Source organism: Solea solea, chromosome 19, assembly GCF_958295425.1.
Source record: "Solea solea chromosome 19, fSolSol10.1, whole genome shotgun sequence".
In the NCBI taxonomy this organism is placed as follows: domain Eukaryota; kingdom Metazoa; phylum Chordata; class Actinopteri; order Pleuronectiformes; family Soleidae; genus Solea; species Solea solea.
The window spans coordinates 19614781-19633311 of record NC_081152.1 but is presented as its reverse complement, the minus strand read 5'-3'; the positions used below and the strand labels follow the sequence as shown (position 1 = coordinate 19633311).

General features: G+C 42.4%; 1 protein-coding gene across 3 annotated transcripts in view; it reads right to left on the bottom strand.

Annotated features, from left to right (window-relative positions):
• The window catches only part of LOC131445912 (WD repeat-containing protein 7), a 79216-nt gene extending 62515 nt beyond the window's left edge, over window positions 1-16701 (bottom strand). For 2 of the 3 annotated variants that reach the window (XM_058616667.1, XM_058616670.1), the window contains exons 1-17: window positions 16538-16701; window positions 14985-15156; window positions 14449-14555; window positions 14290-14368; window positions 14025-14199; window positions 13858-13934; window positions 12955-13074; window positions 12706-12851; window positions 12484-12586; window positions 11808-11982; window positions 10905-11020; window positions 10630-10762; window positions 8594-8814; window positions 8319-8514; window positions 5914-6128; window positions 771-1004; window positions 398-691 (exon numbers count right to left, since the gene is read on the bottom strand). In XM_058616667.1, the coding sequence (XP_058472650.1) occupies window positions 398-691; window positions 771-1004; window positions 5914-6128; window positions 8319-8514; window positions 8594-8814; window positions 10630-10762; window positions 10905-11020; window positions 11808-11982; window positions 12484-12586; window positions 12706-12851; window positions 12955-13074; window positions 13858-13934; window positions 14025-14199; window positions 14290-14368; window positions 14449-14555; window positions 14985-15143 (2550 nt within the window). In that variant the 5' untranslated portion in view covers window positions 15144-15156; window positions 16538-16701. The remainder of the gene's footprint in view (window positions 1-397; window positions 692-770; window positions 1005-5913; window positions 6129-8318; window positions 8515-8593; window positions 8815-10629; window positions 10763-10904; window positions 11021-11807; window positions 11983-12483; window positions 12587-12705; window positions 12852-12954; window positions 13075-13857; window positions 13935-14024; window positions 14200-14289; window positions 14369-14448; window positions 14556-14984; window positions 15157-16537) is intronic. The other variant, XM_058616669.1, reaches the window with a different exon arrangement.
• Window positions 16702-18531: the final 1830 nt, after the last annotated feature.

The window sequence follows — 18531 nt, the reverse complement described above, 5'->3', positions numbered from 1 at the left end:
CAGAAATTAAACGTTTACGAAGCAAATAAAAGTCAAAGACGTCCATTAGTGGTCTGTGAAGGCCACCATACGTCCTCCACACACTTGGGAAAGGGAGCAAATTGTGACTTTGTTTGACACAATTTGCGGTCTTACCACTAGATGTCACTCATTTTTACAAGCCAGACCTTAGATCGATAAACTTTGTATGGCATTGTACAAGTACTACAAAAAAAAGAAGGTATAGGACTCAATAACATAAAATTAAATACCATATAAAAAGAAACATTCACTCATTCTGAACATATTAATGGATTAAAGCTGCTTTTAAGCCCATTGGTCTGTGTTTTCACGGCTCTCAAACGTCCTCATGACATAATTTTTTTCTTTATTGTGATTAAAACAAAAGTTCAGGTACCTTGAAGGTGGGCAGCATGAGGGACATGTGACCTCCTCTGGAGATCAGGCCAAAAGAGATGGGACAGTGTGGTCGGAGCATGCCCAGTCGCTCCAGGCAGATGCCGTCCAGCTGCTGGTTGAGGCCCCAGGCGTGCAGGCAGGACATGAAGAGCTTGGCCGTGTCCATGGTCAGGTTGTACTCCAGCAGACTCAGAGACTTGGACTTCTCCTCGCGCCGCCTCATCTCCTCCTCCTCCTCCTCGTCCTCGTCCAGCAGGTGCTCCTTTATGGTCTCCTTCATGGTCTCCTTCACCTGGACAATTTTAAAATATGGAAATTAGACGCAGACGTTCACCCATCTTTGTCAGCCATTTTGTCTTCATGGTTGTGACCTGTTTGAAGATCTTGTTGGCGAGGAACGAGCCGCCCTTGTCGGCCCCGGCCTGACTCTTCTGCAGCGACTCTGGAGACACCAGCATGGGGTTGGGTCTCTGGGCTTCCTCCGTCAGCAGCTGGATGATCACTGCCTCCACGTCGAAGAACAGCACGTGCATGTCCGGGTCCGTCAGGTTGGTCTTCATCGACTGCACCACCAGGGCATTGTGGGAGTATTTTGGCAGGTTGCCCTGGAGAGAGAGAGAGAAAGATATACAATGATACAATATTATCACGATATTTAAGTCACATATGACACAATATCATTACGATATTTAAGTCATGATACGATATTATCACGATATTTAAGTCACGATACGATATTATGATATTTAAGTCACGATACAATATCATTAAGATATTTAAGTCATGATACGATAATCACGATATTTAAGTCATGAAACGAAATTATCACGATATTTAAGTCATGGTACGTTATCACGATATTTAAGTCACATATGACACAATATCATTACGATATTTAAGTCATGATACATTATCACGATATTTAAGTCACATGACACAATATCATTACGATATTTAAGTCATGATATGATATTATCACGATATTTAAGTCACGTATGACACAATATCATTACGATATTTAAGTCATGATACGATATTATCACGATATTTAAGTCACGATACGATATTATGATATTTAAGTCACGATACAATATCATTACGATATTTAAGTCATGATACGATAATCACGATATTTAAGTCATGAAACGAAATTATCACAATATTTAAGTCATGGTACGTTATCACGATATTTAAGTCACATATGACACAATATCATTACGATATTTAAGTCATGATACGTTATCACGATATTTAAGTCACATGACACAATATCATTAAGATATTTAAGTCATGATATGATATTATCACAATATTTAAGTCACAATACGATATTATGATATTTAAGTCACATATGATACGATATCATTCGGATATTTAAGTCACAATACGATATTATGATATTTAAGTCACATATGATACGATAACATTACAATATTTAAGTCATGATACGATATTATCACGATATTTAAGTCACGATACAATATTATGATATTTAAGTCATATGATACGATATAATTACGATATTTAAGTCATGATACGAAATTATCACAATATTTAAGTCACATGCAATAAGATATTATTACGATATTTAAGTCACGATACAATGGTATCACGATTATTAAGTCACAATACGATATTATCATGATATTGTGAAATCATATTGCGATATACTCACAGCACACAGCTCTAGTGAGCACTTGGCGCCATCTAGTGTCCATCTATTGTTTTTTTTCTACAGATATTATTTTTCTAATTTCTATGTATGTATTTTGCACATCTGCAAGCGACACTAGTATGAAGAATATGATGTTGATTTCACTACGGAAGACGTTACCGCCTCGACCTGGAAACACTTAACGATCATTGACATGTTGTTTTGTTGTGTTGCACTTTTATGGTTCTGGAAACTGTTTTTAACGTTTCAGATCAGGTAAAGATCAACGAGATAAACCCTGACAGAGTGAGAGAGAGAGACAGAGGGACAGAGAGAGAGAGAGAGAGAGAGCAAGAGAGAGAGAGAGAGACAGAGAGAGAGAGATAGATAGATAGATGGATAGAGAGATAGATATCTAGATAGAGAGAGAGAGAGAGAGAGAGAGAGAGAGAGAGAGAGAGAGAGAGAGAGAGAGAGAGAGAGAGAGAGCTATGATCCATGGAGACTCCTGACTGACGAAGAGACACAATACACCTGCAGCTGGGGCAGAGAGAGAGGAACAGCATCCCAGCTTTGACAGGAAAGTCTTCCCTGGGGGGCTGTGGCTGGTGGGGGGGGGTGTGGGTGTGTGGGTGTGTTCTACTTTTTGTCACACCTCTTTAGGACCTTTCCTGGCATACCATAGACACTGATTTTTATCCAAGACCAGTGGTCCTATTGAGGGGCCAAAACCTGGTCCCAATGAGGTAGAACCTCAGTTTCTGAGGCTTTGGTTCAGATTAAGAGTAAAATTTGAATTGTGGTTATAGATTAAGATTATCACTGGGCATGAACTGTCACAGATAGGGTTCTTATATTTGTTGCCTCTTTAGGACCTTTTTTTTTTCCAGTCATAAACACTGACCATGTCAGGACCAATCCTCATAGAGACCAAAACCTGGTCCTGATGAATTGTAGTTATGGTTAAAGTTAACTGGTGATGGTTAAGGTTAGTGGTAAGGCTTTGTTTAGTCTGTTTAAATGAATGGAAGTCACACTGTGTCCTAAATAGAAAAGATGAAGCGGTTTTGCTGGATCAACACTGCCATCTAAAGGCAAACAGCAATATTACACACACACACACACACACACACACACACACACAGGAAGAACAAATACTACTACAGACGACAATTCACTTACTACTACACGTTAATGTTAATGTAGAGCTTCAACTCTCATTAACTACTGATTACTGATTGATCTACTAAATGTCATAAAATGATGTAAACATGTTAAACAAACCAAATATATTCAGTTCACTGTCACAGAGGAGCAAAGAAATCACAACATGTTCACATTTAAGAGGCTGAAATCACACAAATGCTATAGTTGACGATAAATCAAGTAACCAATCGATCAATTAATCACTTTCAGCTATTTTTTTTACATTTACAAGGAAAGTGAAGCTGAAACTGATTATTGACTAATCTCTGAACGCGTTTTGTTCAATTATTATATAAAAGAAACGAATAAAACGGTAAAATATTAGATTTATGGCCCAAATCATGTTTTATTTTCCATCAGGACACAAATATGTAGCATAACGAGCAGAGGACGGAGTCAAAGTCACAGAGAGAGACAAACAAACACGCACACCAGGTGTAAACACACAGGGATGGAGACCTGCAGCTGGCTGCGTGTAATGCTCGGGTTGATGGTCTGACATTTTATGGTCATTATCTGCCATTACACCCCGCAGGGGAGAATACACACACACACACACACACACACACAAACACACACACAGTCATCAGGGATAGTGGGTGGTTTTGACCCATAATTTGAGCAGATATGAGAAACGACAGAGGAGAGGAGAACAGCGCTGATGTGTTTCTGAAAAGAGCTGTGATTACGGACACTGATGGAAGGAAGAGCCCGAGAGACGCCTACGATAAATCTGAAAACACAGAGGACGGACGGAAGGGAAGACAACACACACACACACACACACACACACACACACACACACACACACACACACAGGTTACGCGGTGGTGGAGGAGAAGGACGAGCTAAATGGATCACTGTAAAACTTTAAAAGTCAAAGTGTAGCAGCTGAACTAAATGACGCTAAATTATTCATGGTATTTGTTTTCTGTGCTGGGACGCCCCCGGGTGGGCGGGGCTTACTCAAACACAGACTCTGGAAACCACAATAATCTGGTTTCCAGAGTTCACTGTGAGACCGCACTTTTTCAAGAAATATCACAAACTGAACATAGTAATAGACAAAGTCGCCCTAATCTGGACAAAAAAGGGGGCCGGGTACAAGTGGGAGGGACTACAAGCAGATAAAAAGCACAAGAGACGTCAGGAAAAGGACTTGTAGTTACGGCTCTGTCTTGACTCCTCCTCTCTATCTAAGGCAGGGGTGTCAAACTCATTTTTGTTCAGGGGCCACATACAGCACAATTTGACAAGTGGGCCGGACCAGTAAAAATAGTAAAATAATAGCATTATAACCTATGAACAACAAGAACTCCTTTGTTTTGTCTCCTTTGTGTTACATTTACTGAAGGATATTTTTACAAAACATTGTAAATTTCTTGAGAAATATAAGTGCAATTTCAACAATATCATGCCTAAATGTACTATTTACACAGCACACTGGATCTATAAAGGCACAAACATTTAGTCACAGGTATCTGGAAGTGAAAAATATTGCATTTGACATTACGTTTAGATTGTAATCGAAGTGTGAAATTTTAACAATTCGTCCTGTGGGCCGGATTGGAGCCTCTGGCGGGCCGGTTCTGGCCCCCGGGCAGTATGTTTGACAGCCCCCTGATCTAAGGATAGAAGACAATGTGGAAGTGTCCGAAAACTGTATTTTGAGTGTCCACCAGGGGGCGCCTCCACTGGTTTGCAAGCAAGCTTCTACTTCTCACTTGAATTAAAACACTAAGAAAACATTTTCCCTGAGGAGTGAACGGTCACGATCACTTGTTTCAGCTCTTCTTCAACAAAACGTCACGTTTATTTTGTAAATTTTATGTTTCTATTTTAAGTCAAATAGACCAGAGCTTCTCAGAAAGGGGTCCCATGACACACACACACACACAAACACACACACACACACACACACCCTCGGGGGGGGATCGTGAAAACTTTCCCCACTTATACCTGAGCTGCTCTGGACAGTCGAGCTCAGAGGAGGAGGAAAAAACCACACACTGCACCTTTTTGACATTTAAGATAGTTCATGCTTCCCTCTGAGACACCAGTGGTCTCTGTCTCACACACACACACACACACAGTAGTGTTGACCTTTCGTTTGTCTCCAGCAGTATTTTAATTGGACTGTGACTTTGGCGGCAATCTGACCAACAGAACTCGTGTGTGTGTGTGTGTGTGTGTGGGTGTGTGTGTGTGTGTGTGTGTGTGTGTGTGGGTGTGTGTGTGTGTGTGTGTGAGAGAGACAGATAAACAAAACTAGGGAAGATCAGGAGACATCTGAACTTCACAGACGTCAGGAAACGGGAATTTGTGTCGCTCTGTGAAGCGCTCACTCTCCCCTGCACCAAACCCTATAGAGAAAATCAGTCATTTTAATGTCACGGCACACAGGAGTTGGTAAACCACTGCTGCCTCCATCTTTAAGTTCAAATGTGTTATTTTATGTGTTCTGTGCTTGAAATCCTTCGTTCTGGTTTACGTCAGTGACATAAAGTTAGGAAACGAGGCAGCGGTTGACCTGCAGCTCCTGTGTCACCATGAGCTAAAATCGCTGATTTTCTCCATGGACTTTGGTGTGGAAGTGTGCGGGGGATTTTCAAAGTTACGAAGTGACACAAACGTAAAGTAAACACTGTGCGTACCTTGTCGGCGTTGTCGGCAGCGAGCAGGTTGGTGGCGAGCGTCTGCAGCTTGTGCTGGGCCATGTTCTTCAGCGCCGCCAGGCTGCGGCGAGTCATCGCCTGCTTCAGGTTCACAGCCGAGTGACTCAGAGCGTCCACGGTGGCCGGCGCCAGCTCGTCACAGGCGTTCAGGATCTCCACCGCCGTTATACCCATCACGCAGCGGTCCAGTGCGCCTGCAAATGCAAAGAAAAGGTTTTTTCATTATCCATTTCTCTGCTGATTGTTTCTCTTCAATAAGTTTGTTATTCAGAATCAGAAAATGGTGAAAAATGTAAATCCAATAATTATAATGTCACATTTATGTCGATTCTAAGTATTATTGCGATAAAATGGCCTGAAATCAAACTTAATCTTACATTTTGATCAATTTTAGTCAACCTTTATGATGTGAAAACAAGAATTTTAAATAAGATTAAAGGGCTACAACTCATACAGGATTAATCCGGTGATTATTTTCCACGTTTTATTGATTAGGTGTGAAGATGTTTTTATAATTATCACATTTTTAAATGTATTACACTCAAAGTTATGTTACATATAAGCTTGTTTTGTGTTTAATTAAACTTGTCTACGTGTTATTATTGACTTAATATTTGATTTTATTTAAATAAGTGAACTATACATCATTCTACATCAAAACAAAGACTTTTACTTTGAAATTCTGCAAAAATATCATCATAAATATCAATATTGTGATGGAATAATGTGTTTTTTATTAATATGTCATCAGGCAAAACCTGTTTCATCACTACTTTTTTCTTCTAAACGACTCAATATCGTACAAAAATGGCAAATTTAAGGGATGTGTTGGTTAAAATAACTCAGCAGTCAAAAAAAGACTCTTAATTCTGTACGACTTTGCCATTTTTGTGAAGAAAAGCAAACAATTTAAATAACATTATACAGATTTGAGTGTTTTAAACCTCTGATTTAAAACAGAAACTACAGCTTTAAATGTTATTTTTTGGAACGAAATTAGATTATTTGTTTAATAACTAACTATTTTGTTAGAGTGTTTTTCAGATTTTTCAGCTTCTTAAATGTGAATATTTGATGGTTTGTTTGCTCCACATGCACAAAGAAATCATTAAAGCTAAAAGACGACATCATTATGAACACAGATCAACGTTCTCTGACATTTTATGGACCAAACGACAACTTATTGAACTTAATTGAGAAAATAATGTTTAGCTGCAGCCTGGAATGCATCATAACTCAGAGCTTCTGCAGCTTCTTAAACGTGACAAACACCAACGCCGTGATGCACCGTGTAGATGATTATATTCCACAGTGTGAGCAGACACACACCAGCTTCATCTGTCTGTGTGTGTCTATCAATCTTCTCTCATCACTCCCCACTTTATATACATCTGGTAAACTCTCTCCCTCTCTCCCTCTCTCCCTCTCTCCCTCCTCTGACACAATCCCCGGCTCACAGTGTCTGGACGCTCGGCTTCATCATCTATTATCTGTGGAATATGATTCAGGTCACAGACAGAGCGACGGCTCTCTGACTGCAGACGTTCTTCACAGAGAGAGAGAGAGAGAGAGGGAGAGGGAGAGAGAGGGAGAGGGAGAGGGAGAGAGAGAGAGACAGAGAGAGAGAGAGAGAGAGAGACAGAGAGAAGCCGTGCGGCGGCATTTCTTACACAGACATCATTAGGAGCACATCAGTGCAGAGAGGAGAAGTGGCACCATTATACGTGTGTGTGTGTGTGTGTGTGTGAGAGAGTGAATAAGCTGTAGTGCTGTGAGATTGCAGGGTGGCTAAGTGTGAAATTAAGGAAGGTGTGTGTGAAGTCAGGCGTTTGACATGTAATAGACCACGGCTCTCTTTCTCCTCTGTCTCCACACACACACACACACGTTTGTGCTTCAGTCATAGTGAGGACCCTCATTTTTCCCACTACACAGTTCCAGTACAGTTTTTTTTTTGACCCGGTTCCTGGTTTTTTTGGTCGAAAGTGAGCCGAGACGATACTAAAGCGTGACGTGGACAGACGGTCGGTGTCTGATTGGTCAGAGAACGTCATCACTGGCGTCTTCCTTTAAAAACATGCTGTTAAACTCCAACATTTAACACAGGAAACGTTCAAAAATGTGAATATTTTATAGTTAACAGAGGAGTCTGGTGTATTTAGCGACAGCACTGCTGAAAGACGTTATATTTCCTCTCATCTTATTTTAACTGTGTTGTTTTTATGACTCTGTCCTGATTTTATGTTGGTGGACAATAAAGTTCTTCTCTACTCATTTACATCTGTGATTTTCCTGCTGTGACCTTTCAAAATAGAGTTCAGAGTTTGTTTTTTTCCATAAGTAACAGAACCAACCAAAGAGAAGAGAGGAGGCTTCTGTCTCACCTGTGTCCATCTGCCACACGTACACGGAGCCGTCAGAACATCCCACCACCAGGTAGTCGTCGGCCGGACGCCACTTGATGACCTGGATGGGGAAGAGGTGGCGCGACGCCAGCATGATGCACTTCCTCTCTCTGAGGCTCAGCAGCCCGACCGAGTGATCGCTGGCCACCGAGCAGACGCAGTGCTGCACGCGAGTCTGAGGAGGACACGGCGGGACGTTTACGAGACACTCTGACGTCAGCTGGGAGACTGAAGACAAACCGAGGGAAACTCACGCTGCAGTTCTCCGGCGGGATGATGAGCTGAGTGATCTCCCCTCCGTGCACACAGAAGATGTGCTTCATCTCGCCGGTGAAGATGTCCCAGACGATGACGGAGAAGTCCACACCGCCGGACACCAGCGAGCGCTGGTCGTAGCGCGGGGAGATCTGGTACGGATACAAGACGCACGTCACTTTGTTCCTGTGACCGCGCAGCGTACGGTGAGGCGGCCAGCCTGCAGGGGACAGAGGGACACACCACGCTTAGAGAGAGGACAGAGGGACACACCAGGCTCAGAGAGGACAGAGGGACACAGGGACACACCAGGCTCAGAGAGGACAGAGGGACACACCAGGCTCAGAGAGGACAGAGGGACACACCAGGCTCAGAGAGGACAGAGGGACACACCACGCTCAGAGAGAACAGAGGGACACACCAGGCTCAGAGAGGACAGAGGGACACACCAGGCTCAGAGAGGACAGAGGGACACACCAGGCTCAGAGAGGACAGAGGGACACACCAGGCTCAGAGAGGACAGAGGGACACACCAGGCTCAGAGAGAGGACAGAGGGACACACCACGCTTAGAGAGAGGACAGAGGGACACACCACGCTTAGAGAGAGGACAGAGGGACACACCAGGCTCAGAGAGGACAGAGGGACACACCACGCTCAGAGGACAGAGGGACACACCACACTCAGAGAGGACAGAGGGACACACCACGCTCAGAGAGAACAGAGGGACACAACACGCTCAGAGAGAACAGAGGGACACACCAGGCTCAGAGAGGACAGAGGGACACACCATGCTCAGAGAGAACAGAGGGACACACCACGCTCAGAGAGAACAGAGGGACACACCAGGCTCAGAGAGGACAGAGGGACACACCATGCTCAGAGAGAACAGAGGGACACACCAGGCTCAGAGAGGACAGAGGGACACACCACGCTCAGAGAGAACAGAGGGACACACCAGGCTCAGAGAGGACAGAGGGACACACCATGCTCAGAGAGAGGACAGAGGGACACACCATGCTCAGAGAGGACAGAGGGACATACCATGCTCAGAGAGGACAGAGGGACACACCAGGCTCAGAGAGGACAGAGTGACACACCATGCTCAGAGAGAGGACAGAGGGACACACAATGCTCAGAGAGGACAGAGGGACATGACAGGAGGACACACCACGCTCAGAGAGGACAGAGGGACACACCACGCTTAGAGAGAGGACAAAGGGACACACCATGCTCAGAGAGGACAGAGGGACAGACCACACTCAGAGAGAGGACAGAGGGACACAAGACGCTCAGAGAGGACACACCAAGCTCAGAGAGGACAGAGGGACACAAGACGCTCAGAGAGGACAGAGGGAAACGACAGGAGGACCCACAACGCTCAGAGGACAGGAGGACACACAACGCTCAGCACACCACCGCACCATGGTCTTGCACAGAAGACAAGTCTTTTTGTCCACAAAGCTGGACTTTAGTGTGACTCAAACCCACGACCTTTGAATCTCTTCATATTTACTCTGGAAGTGCACAACACCACAGAGCCCCAGGAAAAATTGTTTTTTGATAAAATTCTGTTGCACTATACAGCAGTGGTTCCCAAAAACTGGGTCAGGGCCCACAAATGGGTCGTGGGAGACAAAGAAAATGTGCAGAATTTTACCTGAGAGTCACGTGTATGTGTTTTAATTAACACAAACAAAACCAGACAACTCTTGGAAATTCTTCATTTACCAATAAAAATACATCATGTGCTGCAGATGTGGCTACAATACTCACACAGTGTCACTACTGCTCACCATTTTTAAAAAGACAGCGTGTAAAACACTATTATACAGTACAGTACAGCACAGTACAGCACAGTACAGCACAGTGCCCCCTAGTGGCATAATCTATAATCACACGGCACCGTCACTATAAAAAGTAATAATTTGAGTTTCCTTGAGTTTAAGTGAGTGGACTGTGTGTGTGTGTGTGTGTGTGTGTGCCAGGTAAAAAAGTGCCGAGTCATGGTGTAGGAGTGAGGTAACGTCTCTCACCTCTGCGGAGCATGTGCTCTCCCTGCAGCAGCTGAACGATGGCGGTCTGCGTGGCAGGAACCAGGATGATGCTGCCGTCTTCTCTGCCGCACACCAGACGACCTTGAGAGGGGATGTAGACGCTGGCCGTCACCTGTGGACACACACACATGGACACACACATGGACACACACACACAGACACACACGCAGACACAGACACACACAGTGTTTGTTTATGTGGAACAGAGAGAGAGAGAAACGTGACAAATAAATGGTTAAATACGTAAAAATGACCTTGACTGGTTCTTCTTTGCCGGGCAGAACACTGAGCTGGTCGATGATTCCAGCAGACACTGGGGTGAGTTTATCAAACGCCTCCTGGAGGCTGACGGTGGTCGACGCCGGCAGCTCTGCACACACACACACACACACACACACACACACACACACACACACACACACACACAGTCAACACAACTGAAATCACAACTTTAATGATAGTTAAATTAGGTTTTTGTGCATGAATTGTGGAATTAGAGTCAATATTTGGCGTTTTTTAAATAATCGATATTGGCCAACAATAAAATGAAGCATTTTTCTTCTTAGAAACTTTATAATATGTTTTAAATCTGTGGGCAAATGGAAATATTATATATAATAAGTTCATAAAATGTGTATCAACATAATTTTTTACATTTTAATTTAATTTAATTTAATTTAATTTAATTTAATTTAATTTAATTTAATCAAACAACTACTTGATTAATCAGAAATATAGTTTAACCGATGAATTAATCATGAAAATAACTTGGTTGCAGTTTGTATTTTGAAACACGTGAAACTCTGTGGTTGTCGAAAAGAAATTAAATTTGACTTAGGCAAAAATTTAAATAGATTTGAAGTTAAAAACGTGATTTTGTTATTTTTCACAATATTAAAATCATTAAAAAAAACTAAGATTTGTTTGTCATGACATATATTGGCCACTAGGTGTCACAATTTCACCGACAATGCCTCAATAGCTCTTATTACCCATACATATTTATTCTTTTTATACATGTTTTTTAGATCATTGTACAGGTTTGAATTTGTTTTAATTTAATTTTAAAGAATTTCCTCAAGAAAACAAGATTATTATGTTCAGATTATGAGGGTGAAAAGAAATAATCCCATGACCACAGACAGCGGTGACCTCACCAGCAGCAGCAGGAGCAGCAGCAGGAGCAGCAGGGATGGACGGCAGCTGCAGAGGTGAAGATTCTGGGATGCTCCACAGCGACAGTCGACCTGACGAGTCTCCCTGAATCAGCAGTTTGTGAAACGGCTCCCGACGGCCGAAGAAGAACCGAGTCACCGGAGGACAGATTAAGAGCTGGAGGCACAAAAATAACAATAACAATTATGTCAGCAACTGGGAAAAAGAAGACACTTTTCTACTTTCATGGTTTGACAAACTTTACTAACACAAAAGTGAAGTTTAAAAACCTCTCAGTCTCCTGCACCAAACCCCATAGAGAAAATCAGTGATTTTACATCACAGCCACACAGCAGTTGTTGATCCACTTCTGCCTCCATCAGTGAGTTCAAATGTGTTATTTTGTGACTTCTGTGTTTAAAGAAAAACATTCAGGTTTACCTCAATGACCCAAAATGACCACACGAGGCAGCAGTGGACCAGCAGCTGCTGTGGCTCTGTGAGCTTAAAACACCGATTTTATCTATGGAATTATGTGTGACAGAGACTTCAGTTTCTATCAAGAAAAATAACATTTTGTTTTTTGGGTGAACTTGTTAGTCAGGTGAGTCTGCTGTCATGTGATCTCACGTGTTTCAGTCTCAGCTCACGTTTTAAAGCGTCACAGACGAGACTGACCTGTTTGTCTGAGCGGCTGGCGATGCTGTACACCAGAGGAGGGATCGAACCCTCTTTGGTTTTCCCAACATCGCTGCGGAAATGTTCACTAGCAGGAAGACAACTGGGGAATAAACACACACAGAGTAAATCACTCATCTCAGGACATGACGATTCATAAATCACCAGTAAAACACAGAACATTGACCGATCGTGTAGCTCAGAGAACGGCGTGGTGTTTACCTGGCGGGCAGCTTGTAGATGTAGCTGCAGCCGTCCTCGGTCCAGATGATGACTTTGTCTGCGGCGATGAACTCTCCGCCGGTCCAGACCTGGTCAGTGTCACTGGGCACCGAGCAGAGCAGCGAGTAGTCGCCCGCGTCAAACACCTGATTTAATGAATTAAAGAAAACAAACAGAGAAGATCAAACAGAGATGTGCACGTACTCATGAAGACACGAGGTGAGATCTCCAGAGCTCGGTGTCTCTTACCCTCCAGTACTTGGAGCAGACGACCAGCAGGCTGCTCTGAGTGAAGGTGCAGAAGGAAATGCTCTGGCAGCCCTGACAGTAGATGGGTTTGGACTCTTCTTCAAACACGGGGTCCATGTCCTACACAGGAGTAACATTATATCCACATTTAATTTCATTTAATTTCATTTCATTTCATTTCATTTCATTTCAAGTGTAATTAAACTCCTAAAACCACTTATTTTCAGGTGTAAACCAGTGTATTTGTGTATATAGTTCACGTTCTTTGCTGATCCAGGTGCAAATCTTCAGTTTAGTGTAAAGTATTATTGAATCTACTGCCCTCTCTGGTCAAACATCAGCTACTGCAGTCACAATGAGTCCACTCCTCCGTCACCCTCTTGTCCAACCAGCGCGAGGCTCATTGTCACAGACTCCTCCTCCCCTTTTTAAATGCCAGAGCTGTCGCTATCAGATTTCACTACCAGACCACGCCCCCCTGCACTGCTCTCTACCTCCGCTCTCAGCCCACTACCTGGCATTTCTTCCAAAATAAGACAATAGAGCAGGTTTAATCACCCTTCAAATGTACTTTTAAAAAGAAGAATATGAGACAAGGAGTTCCTGACGTAGCACTGCACCATTAATTAATGATTTCACTTTTTAATTTGAGTCAATATGATTTGTTTTCAATAAAAATTTAAACATCACTCACACACACACACACACACACACACACACACACGTAGATTTCATGTGCCATGAATTAAATGTTGCACTGGGGTCAAGGTGGTAAAGTAAAGATGATATCGTTCGAAATCAGAAATGAGGAAAAAGAAAAGGGTTAACTGTGTGAGAAAGGCCGTCTTTCGCAAGCTTTTATTTTGACGTCCGACGTTGATTCTCAAACACACGGCGGTGTACCTGCATCTTGCTGACCTCAGCTGTGATGATCCACACCTTCAGAATCCCGGTCACTGACACCGCCACCACCGTGTCCTCTGCTCCAACAAACACACACACACACGGCAAATTAACAGTCAGTTACCATGACAACACGCGAACAGCATATCGGTCCCTGCGTCACTCACCTTGCGTGCGGTGGGAGCGGATGATGCTCATGGAGCTGATCCAGTCGGGCAGGATCTTGGACACCAGCGAGTACAGGACCTCCAGGCTGGTCGCGTCCACCACTAGGATTTCTGGGTAATGGCCGTTACAGAGCAGTCGTCCCTCCCTTTGTGTGCCGATGGTGAACTGATAGAACTGAGGAACCACGGAGGACAAAAAAGGACATGCTGAATCCCAGCTTGTATTATCTTATAAACGCTCACAGGACACTGGTGTGAGTCTCACCTGTATGCCAGTGTGAGCACAGGCCAGCTTTGTGAACTCAATGCAGCGTCCGTCGTTAACATCCCATAAACACATCTCCCTGAGACATGAGAAGACATGAGAAGACATGAGTTGGACATGAATGACTGACCTCAGAGTCAGCAGTGTGTGTGGACTCACCCGCTCTCTGACGCGCTGACCATGTACTGCTTATCACCGCACGCGCTGGCTTTAGAGAGACACGTGATGGACGCCGTGTGTCCAAACAACATGGCTCTGGGACAAATCTGAAAGAATACCGAGATGAGACAAGACAATTCAAGACAAGACAAGTCATGATGATTAAAGACGTGACAATTCAATATAAGTCGTGACTATTCAAAAACAAGACAAGAAGACAATCCAAGACAGGACAAGTCATGATAATTCAAACCAATTCTCAAGAGCAAAAAAATGCTCAAAATGTATAACATTTCAAAGTACATACCTAAATAGTATAAATAAATAGAATAAATATTAATGAATGAATGAATGAATGAATAAATGAATGAAATAAACCACAAAACATAAAGAAGAAAGAAAATTAAGTTAAAGAAGAAATATAAGCAAAGGAAAATGGGAACGCAATGGTTGGCGATATGCTGACTCAGCATATACCAACTAATGAGAGAAAGCCAGTAAGAGACAGAAGAAAACACCATGGTCTTCATCAGTACCTCCAGCTCTGGCGTCATGTCCCACAGACAGATCTGTCCATCATGGCAGCCGGTGATGATGGTGCTGAAGTCGTCCATCACCAGCAGACTGCTGATGCAGTGGGTGGGAGCCGTGCGGCCCCACAGCACTATGGGTAAAACCAGGTTGTTCCCCGACATTATTGAGACGTGTCTGTAAAGAAAGAGAGAGAGGAAGAATTCCGATGACGTGGGAGTGAATGAGTGTGTTAGAAATGGTACAATATAAACATTTACATCCAAGATTATTCTGCCTTTCACGATATTATTGTGACAATTCAAAAAAAAAAAAATGTAATTTATTTCAAATGTATAAAACGAATACATGATCTTGGGAAAACAGCGATTTCATAGCCTCACTTCTCTAATTTATGACCCTTAATCCTGCTCGACATCACAGACACAGCCATTGCCATTCTTATGGAAAACTGGCGTGAATAAAGAATAAAACATTGCTGGGACAGTTCTGTTTCTGTGTAGAAAAGGCCAATAAACTACTAAATTGTAGAAGGGATGAGCCAACACGATACAGATTAAGTGGTCAAAATCAGATGTAAAAATACAATCCAAAACATCCTGAATATCACATGTTTCACTCTGCACAGACTGTAATAAATGTAAATAAAAATGAGCAACAACATTTTAGCTGAGTCATGTTGTTTTTGATTACGGCAGAATAATGTTTGTAACACAGTTGGAGAATTATGTATTTGAAAATAGTTTGAACAGCCACAACAACAGGTTATTTCTTCATATTCCCCTTATATCACTTTGTGTACCCCTGGGAGTACAAGAACCCCAGTTTGGGAAACACTGGTTTAAATGGTCTAAAATGACTGTATCAGACTAATATCAGTAGATCGGTTGATAATCAAGTCTGTGATATCACTATCATGATAAGTGTCATCCCTAAAATTGTATTGTATGCACTGGGACCTTTAATTCTGACAGGTCATAATTCCAGTTCAATCTACAGTATCTTCAATTCCCGTGTAATTGAAATAGTCAGAAGTGAATGTTAGTTAAAAAAGGAATTTCAGACATTTATTATGACAAACCCCATTAACAACAGGAAAAGGTGACGTCATTTGGCCCAGAAATCGTGAATTCTAGACCATGAATGTCATTTGGATAAGAAAAATGTCAGTGTGGATATTTTTTGATGAATGGAGGCTGGATATGAATACATGAATACCATTAAATACACACACCGCATCAGTGAGTCGACACAACAACAGAAAATAATCGCTCATGTGATGAAAACATCAACAGCTCGTCCGTCACCTTGACGTTTAATGTTAAAAACGTGTCAAATGAACACGAGACACAGTTCATTTTGACACTGCGCTGCAACAGAAGTCACCTGAGCGAACAGATGTGGATAAAATGTCGGATTATTTGGATGTTACAGGACGTTATTATCGTGATCTGTGAGGCGCTAACGCTAAACGACATCTGCAATGTCGCGACTTCCGGTTGTTAGCAGCGCGGCTAACGGAACCCAAACAGAAACATGCAAATGTGTTGACACGTACCAGAAAATAAACGTGTCCTACTGAAACATTTCCTCCGGGACAAACGTGTGAAGATGAAGGTTTCCCTCCGCGATAAAACCCCACACGGACTCTCTCTTGAGTCGGTTTATTTTAGCTGCTGCTCAGGAGACAAACCGATCACATCCGTGAGCTAATCACATGACAACCGGTGGTCGTATCCGGTCTCAGGTTTTCAAAATAAACTCGATAAGGACGCGGAGACAACACCATATTGGTCCGGGCAAGAGTCGGATGTCGGAAAGTCTCAAAAGCCATTTCTACCTTGTTTATTTTCTCAGTAAATAATTCTTATAGAATATTTTACGGTACCATTTTATCAGTGGACGTGTTTCTACGCTGTTTAAATGTGCCATGTACAGCGTTGCTAGCCCAAGATACGTTAGCATTCTTTTTTTTTAATTATTAAACTCGACCAAACTTACATCAATCGTTTATTTACATAAATCATTATTTTGTCATAAACACTATAAAAAAAAGTAAAATAAAAAGTGTAAAATAAATAAATGTTATGTGTACTGTATGTACTATTTTTCACTCCCAGTTCCGACTTCCATTAAATGGAATGCACCATGTATTCAGCAGTCACCATAAAAGTACCTGCCATACAAACACCACCAACCAACCACAAAAAAAACATTTTACACTGCTGTTTTCTGTTCTCTTTATTACTCTGTACCTTTTCTGTCCATATTCTTACCACAGGTGACACGTTTTTATATACAGTTCTCCAACACCGTCTTACACTCCATGTCTTTCCTTTCCTTGGCTACAGTCTTTGCCCATGACCTGCAGAGACTGTATTTTCAACAATAATATTTTTAATGTGGACAAGACACTGACAGGTGCTTTTATTTTTATAGACCTTTTAGTGGTATGGGAACCTCACGGAGCAAAACAAAAATGTACTGTTCAACATATTCAAGGAAGCCAGCACGATCATTGGAACGCACGCAGCTGTGGGTTTTTCTGGCTGACATTCATGAAAGACAAGTTTTGCAGGAGGCACAACCCCCCCGCCCCCCGCCGCCATCTGTGCCACGCCCCCTAATCCTCCCAAAAATAAGCTAACAAACACAGAAGTTTGCATTTTGGTCAATCCAGACAAAGGATTTTTAGCAAAGACAAATTCACACTAAAATAAAAACATCTGATTCATATTCACATTGGGGTTTTTTTTTGTCCACTGATGAGACTCAGAAATGTGGTCAAGCAACCAGAGTGAGGACAGCATTATTGTTGTTGACACCTAAGAGTGTGCAAATACACCGACTTTCCCTGGGGACTTTGGTGCAGGAGAGTGTGTTTAGAAGAATCCACAAACATTGGCCTTTTGTCCTCCCAGAAACAACGTTTTTTGGGGGCCCAAAAACACCATTTTTGTAAAACTGGTCCCAGAAAGACAAAAACTCATAATGTGACCCTTGCCCTTTTACTTTGTAAACAACCGTCATACGATTTTGGTAAAAGCTATAACGTCGTAACCAGTTGTCGTCATCTTCTTCTTCTTCTTGTGTTTGGAGTTTGTACGACAGACTGCAAGCTCCACATCTCCTCATCCATTTTGGTGTATTTCTGTAGCTGTGTTACAGCGCCACATACAGGCCTGGCATATGAACTACAGTGTTTACAGTTGTTTGGGGTGGACTTCATGTGTATGAAGACATTTCTTGAAACAATGCCATGATCTCGTGGACTTAAGCCGAAGTAGATGTGTTTGTTAAGTGGTTCAATCCTGTTTTTGAAGAACTTCTATGTTTCAGGCTGGTTCTGGTTCTGGTTCTGTGTTGATAACTCATGCATCCAAACTTCAAAAACAAGACAAAACTGTACCTTTAAAAGGAAAAAAAAAGAAGAAACAGAAAAATAACTCAGGCTCACGTCTTCAAACAAAACAGTGTCCACAAGAGGGCAGACTAGGACAGCAGATTAACAGTCTATAACCGAGTGGACACAAGAGATAAAAAAATATATAA